At 32.3% G+C, this 19,412-nt stretch overlaps 2 protein-coding genes across 2 annotated transcripts; one reads left to right on the top strand and one right to left on the bottom strand.

Moving 5' to 3' along the window:
• Positions 1-400: 400 nt before the first annotated feature.
• On the bottom strand, positions 401-9,986 carry LOC139524023 (lysosomal phospholipase A and acyltransferase-like). Its single transcript, XM_071318547.1, has 7 exons — positions 9,762-9,986; positions 7,421-7,577; positions 6,007-6,125; positions 5,478-5,576; positions 3,999-4,226; positions 1,350-3,111; positions 401-606 (listed from the first exon to the last, which is right to left on the bottom strand). The coding sequence occupies exons 1-6, from the start codon at positions 9,835-9,837 to the stop codon at positions 2,597-2,599; spliced, it is 1,194 nt and encodes a 397-aa protein (XP_071174648.1). The 5' UTR covers positions 9,838-9,986; the 3' UTR covers positions 401-606; positions 1,350-2,596.
• Positions 9,987-14,172: 4,186 nt separating this feature from the next.
• On the top strand, positions 14,173-16,579 carry LOC139524028 (apolipoprotein D-like). Its single transcript, XM_071318553.1, has 4 exons — positions 14,173-14,322; positions 14,869-14,996; positions 15,739-15,824; positions 16,255-16,579. Exons 1-4 carry the CDS (start codon positions 14,212-14,214, stop codon positions 16,476-16,478), a joined length of 549 nt encoding a protein of 182 aa, XP_071174654.1. The 5' UTR covers positions 14,173-14,211; the 3' UTR covers positions 16,479-16,579.
• The last annotated feature ends 2,833 nt before the right edge of the window (positions 16,580-19,412 follow it).

Genomic DNA, 19,412 nt, shown 5'->3' with positions numbered 1-19,412 from the left:
TATTTTAAAGAAAATATTATTGTCATGTTATGTACTTGATTGGTGTAGATGGCTGTTGCGAAAGAAATATGTCTCGGTAATTTTGAATTTTTTTCTTTTCAACATAATTATGGGATATTTAAAATATAGATAGGGATGTAACTGGATAATCCTTTTGTGTTTTATTTTTTGTTTTTCTTCTTTATTTAATTTTTTATTTCTTATCTTTTCAATAGAAAATGTAAAATATTTCCAATTAAGATTTATTTATAAAAATGACATTGTATTTATCTTATATGTATTATATTGTATGTATGTCATGTTGTAATTGTTGGAAATAAAAAATCAAAAGTTAAAAAAAAAAGGGGTCTTATTATTGATAAATGTATTTTGAAGAAAAGAAAGATGATCTGAAAAGTTATTTTTATTTGATTTTTTTTTATTACACATACTGTTCAAAAGTTGAAAGAGGGCAAAAAGAGACTTGAATTTGAATTAAAGATGTTGTCATTTTCAGAAACATGCTTAAAGGCAAAAATAAAAAAGATGCACAGACTCCACTGGGAATCTGTGAACTTTTTAGTAGGCAAGAGTCTAGTTTGTCATCATAATGAACCAGACAAATTGCTTAAGGTTTATGTACCCTTCTGTAGCCATTTTTGTACGAATTTTTCAAACCTCAATTGTATCAAAACTAAAGATATAATAAATAATAGAGATAGACCATTTAGTACATGTTCCAAGGGGAAACTTGATGCAAAGCATTATTTTTTACTGTTTCATTGCATTTGATAGAAAAAGAGGACTTTGTGGCAAATAAATCAAGATTTTTATAGAAAATCCACAGCCTTTAATACAGAGATTTTTGTTACAAAATTTGAAACATAAATTACTCACTTGATTTTCTATGATGTGCTAGTGTTTATTTTTGACAAAAAGTGCTAAGTAACCTGTAAAGTCCAAAACACCTCGTGCTGAGTCACTAAAGTCGAGCGCACCCTAAAAGGTGTACTTGATTTTGGTCATATTTATACTTGTCTTAACCAATAACTACATTTATAAACTTGTTTTAAGGAAATCAATGCTAGCACTGCATGCAATAATCCTATATCTATCAGTCATTAAATTGCCAAATATGAGAGTACAAGGATAAAGGCTGTGGATTTTCTATAAAAATCTTGATTTATTTGCCACAAAGTCCTCTTTTTCTATTAAATGCAATGGAACAGTAAAAAATAATGCTTTGCATCAAGTTTCCCCTTGGAATATGTACAAAATGGCCTATCTCTATTATTCATTATATCTGTAGTTTTGATACAATTGAAGTTTGAAAAGTTCGTACAAAAATGGCTACAGAAGCGTACATAAACCTTAAATTGCAGAAAATATCAAATTGGCATCAGCTATTTAGATATAACTGCAAAAAATAATACTACCTAACTACGACTACACTCAGGATCAATCAATATCATGAATATTGCACTAATTAACCTGATATATTTTGATTTAAAGGAGATGTTTGGTAAACTGCACTCAACAAATAGAAAAAAAAGTCTTTAATTGATAAAGTATAAACATGAGGTCTTCAACAATAGACAAGTGTCTCTCTATGCTAATGCTCTAATTCACATTGAGGCTTTCTAAGGAGTCTAGAAAATTTAACAGATATTATCAAAGTTTTTTTTAACTTGGTTTTCAAGCAATTAAAGCTGTTTCTTTAACTCTCACTTTTATAGCTTCACCCTTAAACCCACATATTTAAACCCCCTACTTAATAATCTCTGTTTTTTACCTAAAAGTTACGACATAGAAAAAAATTTCTAAATTTAAATTATATTATGCATAAATAAAAGATTAGTTTACATTAGAATTAGCATTTCAAGGGACAATTGCTTCAAATATAGAAACATATCCCAAGCTTTGAAACAATTTCAAATTCTAAAAATTTACATTCTCATACAATAAAATAGTACAAACACACTGGTTATTAGACTAGTTAGTATAATGAGACATCATTTGATCTTATAATACAGAAATCCATTATTACTTACAGAAAATTAGTGGAATCTGTGTAACTATAAATGGCATTTCTATGTTTTAACTACATGTATACGAATATTCTTCTGAAAAGAGTAAAAGATAGTTCTTGTCCAACCATTCTTGATTATTTCCACAAAAAGAGACAAAATTCAGCAATGTAAAATAAATAAGCAAATAAATTTTAGAGTAGTTTTGATAAATTAATCAGATCTTGACTTTTAAGATCATTTTCCTATATCCTATGGAATGTTATGGAATGATACATGTATTTACACAACTAAAACCTTAGAATACCACTGAAATATTAGCTCAATTCATATGTTTGGTTGGGAATTTAGGTCAACTGTTCATCCACACTTGTAGTATCCATGAAGAAGTTGTCAAATTTGTGTAATAAAATCAGCTTGGATTTCTGTAATGTTATTCTTAGGTCTGCTATATTTCCTGGCAAATATTGGACAGAGGTGCCAACCTCTCAACCTCTTATCCCCCCCCCCCCAAAAAAAAAATAATATTGCATCCACAAATAAAATGATTCTTCAGCAACTGCCACAAATCAACCCTAAAAATTCAAACATCAACTTGTCAAGGTTTTCTTTAAATAAGCTAAAACAGCCTTATTGTCAAGAATCTCCATATGCTCAGCTCCTTTGACAGGAACGTGATAAATTTTCTGGGGTTGTTTCCCTTGCCAGTGTAAACATCCTTTCAAACTACGAATATTTACTGTACCATCGCCATCGTCTGTTCTGACATTTGGTTGTGAATCAGGCCACATATTGCCTGTATAAACAAGAGTTCCTGGAGTTGGAATGCCGTAACCATGGACACAGTGAACCTCCACACCAGGGGGCGTCAGCGATCTGATAAGATTGACAGTGTCTTGTCTCATATACCACCCGTCCATAAAATTAATATCCATGAAGAATTGTTTGTAATCATTGACTGTATAATTCCTTCCAGGTCTTTCAATAAGGATTTCATCCTTACCCCAAAACATATCTGACGGCATCAGCCAAGCAGAGCTAGGCATAGATCGCTGTTGGACTCTCGCATTTAAAGCTTTTACAAAGGCTACACCAAGATTATCACCTGAAATGAACCAGTTTATACACATATTATTTATTTTGTTGATGATGCTGACCTTGAACATGTTGAACAAAGGTTACACACAAATTATTGCCTGCAGTCAACCAACTGATACACATTTTACATTTTAACCCAGATTGTCATCTGTAATGAAACTCATTGACACATCTTTGTATAGGTGATGCTGTGTGGGGATTGTAACTTCTATAAAAAAAAATTATCTAACTTGGTTTTAAGCAAAATTACTAAAAGTTGGATGTATAATATGAAACAAAAAATATAAATCCTGTGATCATGGTTATGAATTCTAACAATTATTTAAGAAAAAAAATTTTGCACTTCTGTAAGAGAAGTTCTGACTGTTGTTTATTTATTGTACACTTTTCACACGTATAGTAAGTTCAACAAATGTTGCCTTTGGTATATAATTGATATTTTTTTACTATGGTATAAATTTCTGGAATTAAGGGGAAATAATTAAACAAGATACTAGTTATAGGTCAATCAGTTTTCAAGCAACACCTTGGTAATTTAACTATTTTGTTCATAAACAATTTGGATATCAAGCAAAATCTTTGTACAGAAATATGTTAAAAAAATTTTGTCAATGCAATCATAAATTTTTTTATTGTAACGTAATTACCCTTATGCTTCAAGTTTTTTATTTTGAATTATTTCATTTTCAATTTGTCTTTAAATAAAGCCAAATTTTAAGTTAAAAGCCAAATTTTAAGTTAAAAGCCAAATTTTAAGGTGAAATTTTAGGACAAATTACCAAAGTTTTCACCTTGTCCTTTCAGAAGAAATTGTACTTTATCAAAACTTAAATGTTTTAAAGGGTTCCATTAAGTATATAAACCCTCCAACAAATTTAAATTTGTATTTCTTACCTGATGCAAAGAGTCTCAGTGGTTTGACAGATCCTCCCCATACACCAGCTAATGAAATAAATGACTGAATAAATTTATCTTTCCATGCCTGAGGCTGGTGGTTAAGGAAGTACAGTGTGGTAGGGTTCCCCATGCTGTGGCCTAGCAAGATTACTTTTGTATTGTTGTTTAGAGCATATGTTTCCTCAACTAACGTTACCAAATTCTGGTAAAAATCAGCATATTCATCTGGAAAAAGTGAAAGATTTTCTTTATAATATGCATTCAAATCATATTAATTCAAATAATAACAATTTCATACAATAAATTCTGTTTTTACTTTTTAACTTTGGGCACCACCATTCAACTGAGAAGAAAAAACTTTTTAGTAAATTGTTCATGTTCAATGGGAGATAACTTTTTTTTTTTATGATTGAATGATTTTGCAATTTTAATATTTCTCTCCTATTCTGGTGTGTCAGAATGTTTATACAAATAATGACCATAAAAAACAATCAAATCAATAGCACTGATAAAAGGAGTAGGTTCAGTAAGACCCCTTTTTGGCCCCCAAAAATAGCAGTTTTAGAAAAATGTGAAAATGCAATCGTTAAGATATTAATTGAAAAGTAGAATGCTTCTGCTACATAAATATGGGCTGTTTTTGACAATACAATGCACATATATCGGGTACTAGCATCATTTAGTCATGCTAAATTACTGAAATCTTCACAATTTTCGCATTTTAGTTAAATTTTAGACGGTTTCCGTCTTAAATGAAAGTGGCCGCATTCATGTTCATTCATAATATTGAAATGTAAGTTGTATTGGGGGATAATACATAATATATATAAAGGTTGAGGATGAACACTGATGCGGCCACTTTCATTTTTGACAAAAACCATCTGAAAAGTCACGATTTTTCATATTTAAGCTTGAATCGAAGCGTTTTGAATGACTTAATCAGTTAAAATCTTTCACATAAACTAATTGAATCAATTAAAATAGACACTTAAGTGTTTAAAAATTGCCCAAAATCTTTCGTTCGATGAACTTGAAAATTGAGGCCGAAATCGGTCCTTACCGGACCTACTCCTTTATACAAAACCATTTATATAAGGGTTGGCTATTTCTATTTACTTTAATCTCCTACATGGGGAAATCTAAAAAAAAACTTTTTTGAATCTTGCTTATATTGTACATGATGACTGATGCAAAGGTAAATAGTTTAATACTACATATGACCATGAAATATATATGATTATTTCAATCAATGTACATGTACTACAGCAGTGATAGTCTGCTAATTTCTGTGTAAAATACTTTAAATTCAGAAATTATCTCGATGTTTATATCAACGTGGATAATGTAACTGGGTGAGTTTTACAATAACTAATCTCATATTTTTGTCTATCTTTTTTTTTTAATTTGCATTGACAAATACAAATACACACAACAATAATTGCTTTGTGAGATATCTAATGAAGTGTTTACACTTACTTGGGGCCTTCCTGAAGTCATATGGAGCACCTCTTACCGATACATTTCTCTCATATCCCCATTTCACCATGGCATTAACTATTGGCGAAAAGTAAGATGCTGGAAAGAATAAAAACAAAAATTCTAACAAACATTTTAATACCATGTTATTTCATCAAAGTCTTTTTTTATATGTACCCCATTTAATACAACAATACATACATTATAATAATAGGCCTTATTTTTTAGGATTTTCTGCAATTTGTACATGTATAAGTTTTCCCTCCTTTTCCTTTCTCTAAAATGTAAATTGCCAATGCATGTTAAGGTGTCTTTGGTATTCAATTGTACAAATGTACTCAGTACTTTTTTATTGTTTAAATATCATGATGTACATTTAAACCAAGACCAAAGCTGTTATGCAAAGGATCAACCTGCCTAAAATTACTGGCCTGATACACCTAAACCCAATACTGGTAAGAAAACTAAAAAGAACCTATTATTAACTGTCTGACATACCTACATGTACAAATGTAGGTCTTATACTTACTAGGACTTATATGTGAAGGATCAAGCCACTCTACCGTCCTTGTATCTCCCCATCCTGGTATCTTTGTTTCTACACCTGGTGGATTATGAGTTATATGTTTCTCTCTATCATATATTACTCTGAAAAAGGGAACAGAATAATTTGAATCCCTGGAGGATATTAATGACACATACAGGAATATAAAAATTTAAAAACATGTATTATATGATCTAATTCTATTACACATATTTATCTAATTCTTACTAGATTTTTTTCTTTTCCTGACCTGTTAATTATTTTTTATCTAATCAACATGTTTTTTTTATCTCAGTTATTTCGTATACGTATCAGACTTGATGCAGTGGTAGAATCTATATATATCAAAGTGTTCACATCATATTAATTTATGACTTGTACATGTACTCACTTAAATGTATGCATATATATCAAACTTAAGAATGAACACTTATGTATCAATTTTGATTTTGAAAACTTTACCGCATCTAACAAGTGTTGAGCATGTAAACCACATTCCTATCAATCTAACCTGGGCTTTTGAAACTGATTTTTATAGTTTTTCTTATGTTGTGCTGTTACACCATTATTCAAGGTTAGGAAGGGTTGAGTACTCACAACAAACTTTAACCCTACCTTATTTTTAATGTGCCTGTCTCATGTAAAGAGCCAGTTATTCAGTGGTTGCCTTTGGTTAATGTCTTTCATATTTGATTTGGTAAAGTGTGTTGTTATAAATAAATTCAACAGTTTCTAATTTGAATTGTTTCACAATTTTATGTCAGGGCATTTTGTAGCTTTCTATATTAATATTGTTTATTTACGAAAATGGTGACTACCAGTGAAACCCTGGTACGGTAGCTATAAAATAATGCACATGTACAATGTATTTTATTTAACAATGAACAAATCAGTTATTTGCAACTAAGTTTGTAAAATCACCAAGTTGTTATTCTAGTATTTGGCCTTAAAATGATTGTAAACATAAGAAAAAATCATTTTCAGGATGAGTGACAGGAAAACATGTTTTTTCCTGTTGTTTTTAGTTTACATTATTTAACATAGTATACTGTAAATTGAGAAATTATTGCGAGGTTTTTATTATTGCGAAAAATGCGACAGAGTTGTAAATGCAATAATTTAAACTCGCATTTTGAAATGCTTTATATGAATTAAACAGGATTTTTCTTAAAATCGTAATAATTAAAATTGCATTTTAGTCTAAAATGACAAAATCGCAATAATAAATGCACGCAATAATTTCTGAATTAACAGTAACCAATTCTTAAATTTTTAAACATACATGTAAGTTTATAGTGGCTGATGTTTACAAACAGCTGTAACCATATAAATTACACATGTGCCTGTAAAAAATGAATAAGCTTAAATTTCAGAAAGCAAAATCAATTTTCTGACTTACCTCATGTTATCAGTGAAGCAATCTATTACAAAGGGAGCTAACTCTTCGAGATTTAGCCATAAACTGAAGTAATAATCTGTATGGAGAACACACCATGAATGAGGAGCAGTTGTCTTGTTTAGTTTTGCTACAAATTCACTTCCACCATCTCCAGGTACTGAAAAATATTCAAGGAGTTAAAAATTAAAAGAAGATTTTGCTTGTGTACTTTCCAACCCAATCCAGGGGTTCAAATAAACCTTTGGTACTGAAAAGGTCCAGGACCTATGACACTCCAAAGTGTAAGGTCTACAACCTAAATTCCAGGTTCTACTTTAACTTGAAATATATGTCATAACTCAGTAAATCACAAAATTAATGTGCTTTTGATGTTAGGTAAGCTTGTTTCATTGTCAGTGTCAGTGGTGTATAACATGTGTAATAATATATGATATTGTTTTGTATATTATGAATTCAAATAATGGTTAGTTTTTTTTTTGGTATTGGGGAGGGTGTCACTGTTTGGGTGTGTTGTCTCAACGATTGGTAAGGCCACACTTAAAAATATTTTGGTTTGCCCAAACCCTACCCAAAGGTTGAGACAGTGGGAAGGTACATGTAGGTAGGCATTTTCTTTTTTTTTTTTCAAAAAAAGAAATTGAAGTATCAGATGTTTATTAGTCTTCATGTCTATTTGATTAAAAAAAAACTTCTTCAAATCAGGACAATAAAAGAATTTGAGTAGGCAGCTTTTTTCTGGGTAGGTAGCGTTTGGGCAAACAAACCTATTATTCATTATGGCCTAATTAATTACTAATTATACCATAAGTTTACCATTGTAAAAAACAGTTCAAATTCAAAGCTGTTCAGGTGTATCATATCTAGTTGCCTTATTATATTAGTTTCTCTGTGGAAATTAATAAAGTATTAAAGAAACTTTAAGATTTTTACTGGCACTTCAAAATTGAAAGGAAATTGGCTCTTAGAATTGCAGTACATGTAATATGTTTCACTATAAAAACATTTATTAATGATAAAATAAATTACTGTCACATTTTATTCGATTTTGACATGAAATTTGTTAACTACATTTGTAATCATGGTAATTAAGTAATTTTCATTTTCTGTCTAAAATATTTCCTGCTTTTTCTTTCTTTTCAATATACATGTATCTTTAATTTTGGTTAACAATTCTAGTGTTTATATTTCATCATCCATGTCATCATAGATGTATTTTGTCACCTGCCTGAAATTTATTTTTTGCAAATACCTTTATTGGGACTTCAGGATTGGGTGTTACCTGTAACCTACATATAATCTGTAGATTCCGACTCTGTCAGGTGCACCACCATAAGGTGTAATTTGGGTGTTGCTATACATACAGGGGCCAAATCACACCTTAACTACATGATTTATTATGGGTTTCATCATGAACTTCATGTTAACCGGGTATATACAAATAATGACCATAAATGGGAAGTTTAATATATACTTTAATGGGAAGTTAAATATACTTTAACCATGTGAAATTGTAATATACATGTCATTCCTGCCAACTGTTACTACATCATTGTACATGTATCTGCGGGGAATTTCCCCCATGAAAATTTGAAAGAGCAATTTTTTCCACAATTTTAAACAAAACAATTAGATTTACAATGACTTCAAGCTTATAAATGTATGAAGAAGCCAAAAAACAACATTAAAATGTATTTGAATGCCCCCATCAACATGATCAAGGTTTTTTTTTTGTATATATACTTTAACATGTTTAAAGCAAATATGTACATGACTCCTCTCCTGGCTTTATATTCATACTTCTGCTTGCAAATTTCGAAACAGTTCTCCACATGGTATTAATCACAGTTTCAAGATTATTGTCAATTGAATAATGAAGATAACTACATGTACATGCTCTTCTTTGATGTAGTCTATAACAATAACCTCAGTCTAGATACACATTCAATATAAGAAATGGTGGATTCATCTAAGAATTCAAAGGATGAATAGTCAATACATGTTACAAGTTTTTAAGCCCGGATTTCGGGACCTGAGAACCACTCCTACCCCATGTACCCACCTTTTTTTAATGTGTCTGTGATTAGTCAAAACCAGTTGATTCTTTAATTGTCTAGATGAAAGTGTACATTTTATCATCATGTACCAAAAATTACATTTGGCAAGAATTTTTACCGTTATTCGTCATGAAGGTACCCTTATTACGACCCTCAAGGATAGTCGATAGAAACAAGTGCTTGTCCACCTGACAAAAGTGACAAAAAAATGACATGTGCATTTTCTATTTATATTTTTCGTCATTTGTTCGATTAACTGGAAACTTTAAAACAAAAATGTACATTACCTAATATCACAGGATTCAGGATCTTACAATCACAATAAAAAAATAGGAACAAAAACGTAAATATCAAACGAAACATGTTTGATAAAAATCGTAAATTCAAGTCGTTAAGATGTATATAAATACAGAATCCTACTTCCGGTTGGAATTATATCCGGAAAGGAAACTTGTGACACGTCAAATGACAATGAGGTCACATCTTTTCTAAAGCGGTCAAACTCATAATCTATAATATGGGGACGAAGTCCCCAATAACAGTAGAAAATTCAATAAAAAAAAAATCGGGAAAATTTCCCGAATTTTTCATTGTACTAATGAACTCAAAATCGTTCAATTTTTTTTATGTCATGTTTTGAAATCCCGGACCTGCGCAGAAATGTACAATGTACTTCCTTTTTCCGGTCTCGTTTGTATGAAACTTTGAGTAAAATATATATTTATCAGTCTAGTATAAAATAGGAAGGAATGCGCAATACCAATTTCATTTTTAATAATTCCTTGATATGAAAAAACGTTACCTGATGATAGCGTTTCTTTGTTTACATTGCATATGACGTCATAACTTAAATAACGTCACAACTAAAATCCCTAACAAAAGAACCAAAATCGGAAACGTTACGGTATTTCCGTTTCTTTTTCTTAACAAATATATAAATGTAAGTTACAAAAAAATAATTCATACAGACTTCGTCCCCATTTACAGGTAATGCCTGCCTCATATTATGGGGACGAAGTCCCCAATAACAGTAGAAAATTCAATAAAAAAAAAATTCGGGAAAATTTCCCGAATTTTTCATTGTACTAATGAACTCAAAATCGTTCAATTTTTTTTATGTCATGTTTTGAAATCCCGGACCTGCGCAGAAATGTACAATGTACTTCCTTTTTCCGGTCTCGTTTGTATGAAACTTTGAGTAAAATATATATTTATCAGTCTAGTATAAAATAGGAAGGAATGCGCAATACCAATTACATTTTTAATAATTCCTTGATATGAAAAAACGTTACCTGATGATAGCGTTTCTTTGTTTGCATTGCATATGACGTCATAATTTAAATAACGTCTCAACTAAAATTCCTAACAACAGAACCAAAATCGGAAACGTTACGGTATTTCCGTTTCTTTTTTTTTTAACAAATATTTAAGTTACAAAAAATAATTCATACAGACTTCGTCCCCATTTACAGGTAATGCCTGCCTCATATTACTAAACAATGCACGTTATATAAGAAAGAATTATATAAAGTAGCACCATTTACCAGATGAAGGACGAATATCTCCATTTATTAATGTCTATTTTATTTGACAGAATCATTGCCGATATGCTGAGCCGACATCACGGAGGGGGGGGGGGGGGGGGGGGGGGTCTCAACATGGGATTTTGGGTACAGGTGTGCAGCTGGGATTTTAAAAACACCACCCATTCATATATTGAATAATTGTGAAATCCCTACCTATACATATATTTCACAGCGAAATCATAACCCATTCATATATTTATCAGCTCAAATAGTACCTATATCGGTCAATTACTACCTATTGATATATTTCCTCGGTAAAATTGCAGCCCATTGATATATTTGACAGATCAAAAAAGGGACCCATTCCAGCGGCACATATGTATATACCTTTATATAGGAAGAGACACCCCCCCCCCCCCCCCCCCCCCGTGGCCGACATGCGGCCGACTAGTCACTCTAAATTAACTTGATCATTTCAGCTTATATGAACAAAGTGTAGTTGTCAGCCGAGAACCAGCCTAATTTTCCTTGCCAATGTGTTTATCAAATACAAATACAAATATTTTTATTGGCACAAACTCATTAAACAATAAATGGTTAAGACCAAGGACTGAATTGTATTTAAATATACAATTCCTTGTTAAGACCAATGATTTTACATATAACTATAACAGAGAAATGTCTCTGACTATAATAATGGACATGGTATAATGAAAGGTTCCATGATAGAAATTTAATATCATGCTATAATGAAAAGTTACATATTGATGTGTCATATAAGTTCACTATTTCTTATATTTAGACAGTCTGATATGAAAGAGGAAGACAGTCTAATTAATAATCGGCTGAGCTATTATTAATCAATAGAGATATTTTTTCATCAACGGTAATGTTTCGCTGTATTTGAAATATACCATTTATTTTATTTTCTAATATTTCTCGCTTTGAGGTCAATCTATTACATTTTAATAAGAAATGTTGTTCATCCTCAATTTCCCCATTTTTACAGACAGGACAGTATCTTTCCTCTCTAGGAATATTAAGATGTCTTCCCCTTTCAATCATTTAAGGATGTGCACTTATGCGTATTTTTATGGTGGCCGGATGCGGCCATTTCGCCTTTTCGCGTTTTCGCGTTTTCTCCTTTCACTTTGCAAACGCGAAATCGCGAAATCCAGACATCTGGAAATCGGGAAATCGAGAAATTGAGAAATCAGGAAATCGGGAAATCGGGAAAGCGAGAAAGCGAAAACGCGAAATTAAGAAATCAAGAAAGCAAAAACGCGAAAATAGATTTCTCGATTTCGTGTTTTCGCTTTCCCGAGTTCTGGATTTCTGGATTTCGCATTTTGCTTTCTTGATTTCTCGATTTCCCGATTTCCGGATTTCTCGATTTCCCGATTTCCCGATTTCTCGATTTCGCGTGAAAGTGAAAAGAGAAAACGCGAAAACGCGAAAAGGCGAAATGACCGCATCCGGCCACCATATATTTTGCATATTGCTGCTCTATCATTTGTATTGTTTAGTGAATCAACATATGATGGTCTTTGACCCATTTTGTAGACTTGACGAAAGAAACTTAGCTTAGAAGACTCCTGTATGTTTGCATTTTGATTTTGCAAGCACTGATCATAAATTATCATATAAAATGCACTGAGTTGAATAAAGCATAAAGAAGAATATTTAAAGAAAAGTCCTCAATTACAACAATTATCAAACTAATTTACTTTCGAGTTTGTTGCCGAAGTTTACCGGATCGTGAAAATGAAACGTAAGCAATCAACACAAAGCACGTGATTGAAAGCACGACGTGACAAATACTGAAAGTGCGAAATGATATTTTTTATCATTATATTTTTCATGCGTTCCCATTCGTTAAATATTCCTTTTTTTTCACAGTTGTTTATTAATATATATGTTATTAACTATAAAAAGGTGGGGGGGGGGGGGGGGGGAGGGTCCACTGTGAACTACATGTCCTCATTCAAATGCATTGCTCGCCCCCCCCCCCCAAAAAAAAAAATGGGGGGTTTCAACCCCCGGACCCCCCTGGATCCGGGCCTGTGAATATAGGGTCAATATTTCCAATACGGACTGGACTGGCAACGATATGAATATAGGGCCAATATTTCGAATACGGACTGGCAATGATGTAAATATATTAGGGCCAATATTCCAAATACGGACTGGCAATGAATCATGAAGTACAAGCACAATATATGTTTACATGTTATTCAGGATTCATTGCCAGTCCGTATTGGAAATATTGGACCAGGCCGAAAAAACAATATAGATCACATGAATTATATGACCAAGACGACGTCACCAGTATGACAAGGCTGTTTTTATCGTATTATATAATAATTTGATGTATTAAATTTGTTTTTCTATGACTCAGCTATCAATTTGTACATTCTAGTACACATTTGTTAACCGGACATTCTTTAATGTACGTTCGGTTTTCTCTCCAACAGTCTATTCCAGCAGCTTGTCCTTTTTCACCTTGAATATAGGAAGTGGACCCCCCCCCCCCCCCTTTCCCCGAGCGTTGTGCAACTTTGAGAGGTTTCGTAGTTATGGTTACTGCATACTGAAAAATCGTCTGTAACAGATGGGGAAAGAAAATCAGTATTCATTTTTGTTGATTAATAGTGTGTCTCATTACAAAGAATATATAGATTGCTTTCTGTTGGTGAATTGCGTATTCAGTTTTGTCGACAAGACCTCTAAGTCTGTGCGAACTTAACAAGGGCCTGGATGAGTATTTCTTTTGCTTCTGTATTCTTCTTTTTTTGGTCTAATGATTTGTCATTATTTATTTCGCCAATTACTCTCCATTGTCTAATTTTTGCACCCCATTATTTTCTATTCTTTATTTTTATTTGGGTCTATTTTTTTCTCTATTCTTTTGTCGTTTTTTGCATGATTCTTTTTTCTGTGAATCCCATCAATACCCAGCTTCACAGCTGGTCCTGGATCAAGGACAAATGAACACGTTTGACACCATGGGATCAACTTGCTAGGTCACTCAAGTTCAATCATTTAAAAACTCAAACTTTACAGTTAGCGACAATGGAATGTTTCCTCCCATTTTTGATAAGAAAGATTTCATAAACAAACTTATATAACTGTTCATACTTCTGTCCACGTGAGTTGATAAGCCGCTTCTATAAAACCAAGTTTCTGACAATGAGTGCCTTAAATCATCAAAATGTGGTACATCGTACTAGTAGCAGCGATAGTTACTGTTGCCAAAGCACAGGTCTTTGGGGCTCTGGGATGTCCAACAGTAAAGCCACAAGCTAGTTTCGACCTCCAAAAAGTAAGTTTCTTTTATTATTTACAGAACATGATTCATTGTGTCACTGTAAATGTCTACGAGGATACAATAACATACTTTTAAACGATTTTAAAAATTTGTGTTCAATATATTTTGGAGTGCAAATCAGATGATATTTGATTTGAACGCAATTGTCCTTCAGCGTTACAAGGGCAAAACAAAGATACAAACGTCCTAATTGTTAAAAAGAAGATGTGGTATATGATAGACAATAAGACAACTCTCTACAAGATACCATACGACACAGACATTAACGACTATAGGTCAAAAGCTCATTCGACCCCTCCTTGTAATGAACTTGGCATTCAAAAAACAATATCTTCCCGATAAAGTTTATAGTGACAGTGTATATCACCAGCACAGTTACTTAGTCTTTAGTTTTCTATGTTGTGTCATGTGTACTATTATATGTATGTTTGCCTTTTTTTTAGCCATGGCGTTGTCAGTTTATTTTCGATCTATTAGTTTGCCTGTCCCTCTGGTATTGTTCGCCCCTATTTTATATAGCATTTGTTTTTATATTTTCAGTATCTTGGTGATTGGTATGAAATATACAAATTTAAAGCCAATTTTGAAAATGGACAAAAATGTGCTCATGCCAACTATCTGTTGAAAGACGATGGTCACATTAGAGTCAACAACTCTGGAAAAACTGCGTAAGTATGGTATTTTGAAAATAACTTACTACACGACGTATATATATTGCAGATCTTTCCAATCTAATTAAAAACCGATCTCTCATCGCTCCTGTTTCTGATATGTCGCGTGGGAGATCTCACGAAACCGGCTTTGAGGTCACATGTGAGTGAACTAAAAGTTATGAATTTATAAAGATATGCAAATGAGTTGACGACCTTTTAATAAGCCAATCAAAAAAGTTTATGAATTATTTTGACTGACGATTTCGTCGTAAATAAAATGAGTTACATCCCTTTGCCTTACGTTAAACTTCCAAGATCGTGGAAGACTCAATTTCATTGGTCGAAAAAGACATTGAGATCTTTCATGCAGGCATTCATCTTATGTCCCTGGTTTTTTCTCCAAAACTAAGATTTCAGATTCATTACCTTTCTTGCATTCACTCACGATACACATATATGCACAACAAGATGAAAGGTAGTAACATATGTGAAACTTGCAGACATGTTTACAAATGATAAATGGCAGTGAATACCGTATGTTGTTTTTTATGGACATGGACCGATTTTGAAGTCAAAAAGGTTTTAGATGTGCGCCAGATAATAAACTACCGAGAAGTGCTAGACACTAATCATTTTGTTATGATTCATATATTTTATGAATACCAAACTGTTTCAGTAATAAGTGTTATAGGATAAAAAAATCTACTTACATATCGACACGAAACATACTCTTACTATATAACTTTTATTTCCATAGTGATGGTAAAATGGTACAAGCATTAGGGGACCTGTATATGCCAGACTCAACTAAGCCATCAAGTCTGAAAGTTAAATTTGCCAGCGGTAGGTTACCATGGTTACTATTATGTTCAGTCTTTAGTGCAGCTTCTTTAATTTATTAACTCAATATTCCAATTTTTGGCTCAATTAAAGTTTTACAAATACCAAAGTGACACTTTTCATAGTTGGCTTTGGATAGAGAAAAAGGAATCTCTCAACATTGAAACCCCTTTTAACCCTTAATTTAAAATAAAATAGTCATTCAGATGTTAAAGCTTTATGTAACAAGTTTATGTGATCTGGAGAATTCAAGACTGTCAATATTATCCGGCCTATTTTCGGAACAACTTTAAATTGGTATCCAAAATATCTCAAAACGGTTGATTTATATGACGGTTTTTGGTTATGATTTAGTTTAGTTTAGTCTTGATTATCTATTACTTTTTCCTTTATTCTGTATTTTCAACATTTCTTTTTTTCGTTTTGTTTTCAGCTGCTCCATATGGAAATTATGTAGTTATTGATACAGATTACACCAACTACACTCTTATATACTCATGTACCAGTATTTTGGGAATCAGCCATTTTGAATTTGCATGGATTCTTGGAAGGCAGAGGACAATGGACCAAGCACTTGTAGATAGACTTTTTGCAGAACTAAAAAGTTATAATGTAAACGTTGGACATTTTATGAAGGAAGATCAAACTGGATGTTAACTAAAAACTATGTGATATTTGTATTATTGTTTTGAAATTTTGCATTTGTTATGTTATATTTGTTTTTTTTCTATTGACTAATAAAAAAAAATAATCATAAACACATGTGAATGTTTCTACCACTTGATATGATTACTGGCGGGAAACTTTTACAAGGTATGAAAGAATGAATTTTGAATGCAATTTTAACGACAAGTTTCATTGCTTCAAAAAAAAAAACACCACCCTGAAACTGTAGAATTGAAAGATGAAGTAGATTTATAAAATCCAAAGATCGGAATAATATAAAAATAAGAAGATGTAGTATGGTTGCTACCGAGACGATTAAACTTGATTACAGCAAACTAACAAGAAGTTGACAATCTAATGTATAAAAGAAAGTGGTTTACTCACTTTACAGTTTATATACCATCGGATAGCAAAAAAAAACCAATTTTGGTTTAAAGAAAACCAAAACGAACGTGAGTCTGTTAATGATGCCAATGATTGGTTTAGCTTTAAAAGGACAAAACACTTACATATACTATTTAAATGAAGTATCGTCCTCGACGACATGAACTATTTGCAACTGGACGTTAAGCAACTTGGCCTGCAAACAATCTATATATATTGACCAAATGATTTAAAAACAAACAAAAAGTAAAATCACAAAAATACTAAAATCCAAGGAACAAGAATGTGTCCAAAGTACACAAATGCCACACTCGCACTATCCTTTTCCATATTCCATGGACTGTGAAATTGGGTCATAATCTAATTTGGCATTAAAATTAGAAAGATTATACTATAGGGAACATATGTACTAAGTTTCAAGTTGATTGGACTTCAATTTCATCAAAAACTACCTTGACCAAAAACTTGAACCTGAAACTCCCACTTTCATTTTCTATGTTCAATGGACCGTGAAATTGGGGTCAAAAGTCTTATTTGGCTCTAAAATTAGAAAGATCATATCATAAGCAACAAGTGTACTAAGTTTCAAGTTGATTGAACTTCAGCTTCATCAAAAACTACCTTGACCAAAAACTTTAACCTGAACGAACGCACAGACGAACGGACGGACGAATGAACAAACGAACAGAGCCACAGACCAGAAAACATAATGCCCCTCTACTATCGTAGGTGGGGCATAAAAATCAAAACGGAAAGTCCCTAATCAAATGGCAAAATCAAAAGCTCAAACACACCAAACGAATGGATAACAACTGTCATATTCCTGAATCGGTATATACATTTTCTTATGTAGAAAACCACACACTACATCAAAACTAGATGATACACATCGTATTTTAGGCTCTTACAGAAAACTTGACACTTTCGTTTACATATAAATGGCATTGGTGCCTAAGTCGTCTGAGAGACTCCTGACTTGTGATAGACTAAAACAGGGGTTAACATGTTTTGTGAGATTACAACCGCCCCTATAAAGAAACACACAGCAATACGCACAGTAAGCTTAAGTTTTGGAGGAGTCCGAGTCCGATGTCAGAATAGGTAACAAAAGGAACTAAGCAAAATGACAATGATACACAAATTTACAAAGGACTTCTAGCAGTTACTGACATGCCAGCTATACACCTCAATTAAACTGATTAAAAGATTATGTCTTCATCATATCAAAATCAAGTACAATCCCTCCTGTTAGGGGTTTAGTATCATACCATCACAATATTTATGAGAACAATACAAAGACCCTATGAGTGAATCTAATATACTGAATGAGATTCCCCTATCCATTTCGGACCCTTAATTCATTGTTTTACAATTATGTCGTTATATTTATCCAATAGGACGGTCAACAGCCATCCATCTAGTCATAAAACTTATCAGTCATTTACATTGTATAGAATGATCAGTACACTGTTCAATAATCTTATTGAATATACAAACTACAGGGAATTTTTCATATCAACGGTTAACGTTTTACACCAGCTTCATAAGTGAAACATTGTTTTTCGAATATCACAAAAGCAGAACAAAAATACTAAACTCCAAGGCAAATTTTTAAAAAGTGGGAAGTCCACAAAAACTTACAAAATCAACCGCTTTGAATCAACAGAACAAGTGACAAACAACTGCAATATTCCTAACTTGGTGCTTTAAAACCTGGTTTTATATCTATCTAAACCATGCAACTACTAATATGCTAGTTGTTAAAATAGTTCCGTAATATTGACAAAATTGAGTAAGTAACCCAAACAGACATAATAGATTAATGTAATACTATAAGGGATTCAGCTGTCAAAACTATGTACACATACAACAGAGTAAAAAAATGCATATAAACATACAAATGAATCTAATAAAGACACTGGCAAAAAGAGTAGAGTAAATAGCAATAACTCATCATAGATTCCAAGACCAACAAGTTCATCCCCGGTTTGTGGTGACCAACAAGTTCGTCCCCGGTTTGTGGTGACCAACAAGTTCGTCCCCGGTTTGTGGTGTTCATGTTGCTATATTTTTTAGTTTTCTGAGAGTTGTGTTTTTGAATTTACTTTCTCTGTTATTTTCTATTTCATGTTCTTGTCCAGTTTTTGTTCGAATTTGGATTGTTTCTCCTTTTTTGAAAAGTAATTATGAAATTGTCATAGTTAACTGACCTTGTTGTTACACATAAAAGGACGGCAGGCATAATCAAGACTCCTTACTCCAAATGACAGTGACTTCTAACCGCTTCGATGTAATTGAAAGAGAAAAAAAAAACGCAAGAAAAATATCATTTCTGCCTTTTCAAGATCTCAGTCTAGAAACAACCAACGAGCATTCAGTGTAATTTGTTCATCATCAAGTTAATCATTTTTTTAATAATCAGTCATTTCGGCTGCTTGTACTCCTTGTGTTCAGTTCTATCGTAAAGAAAGGATTGCGTCTCTGAGTACTGGTTAAAATTTCGTCATGTAAGCAAATTTTGTTATTAAAACTATTATGACA

The sequence above is a fragment of the Mytilus edulis genome, chromosome 5 (assembly GCF_963676685.1).
Source record: "Mytilus edulis chromosome 5, xbMytEdul2.2, whole genome shotgun sequence".
In the NCBI taxonomy this organism is placed as follows: Eukaryota; Metazoa; Mollusca; class Bivalvia; order Mytilida; family Mytilidae; genus Mytilus; species Mytilus edulis.
Note: the sequence above shows the minus strand (reverse complement) of the source record. Positions and strands in the feature narration are given on the sequence as shown.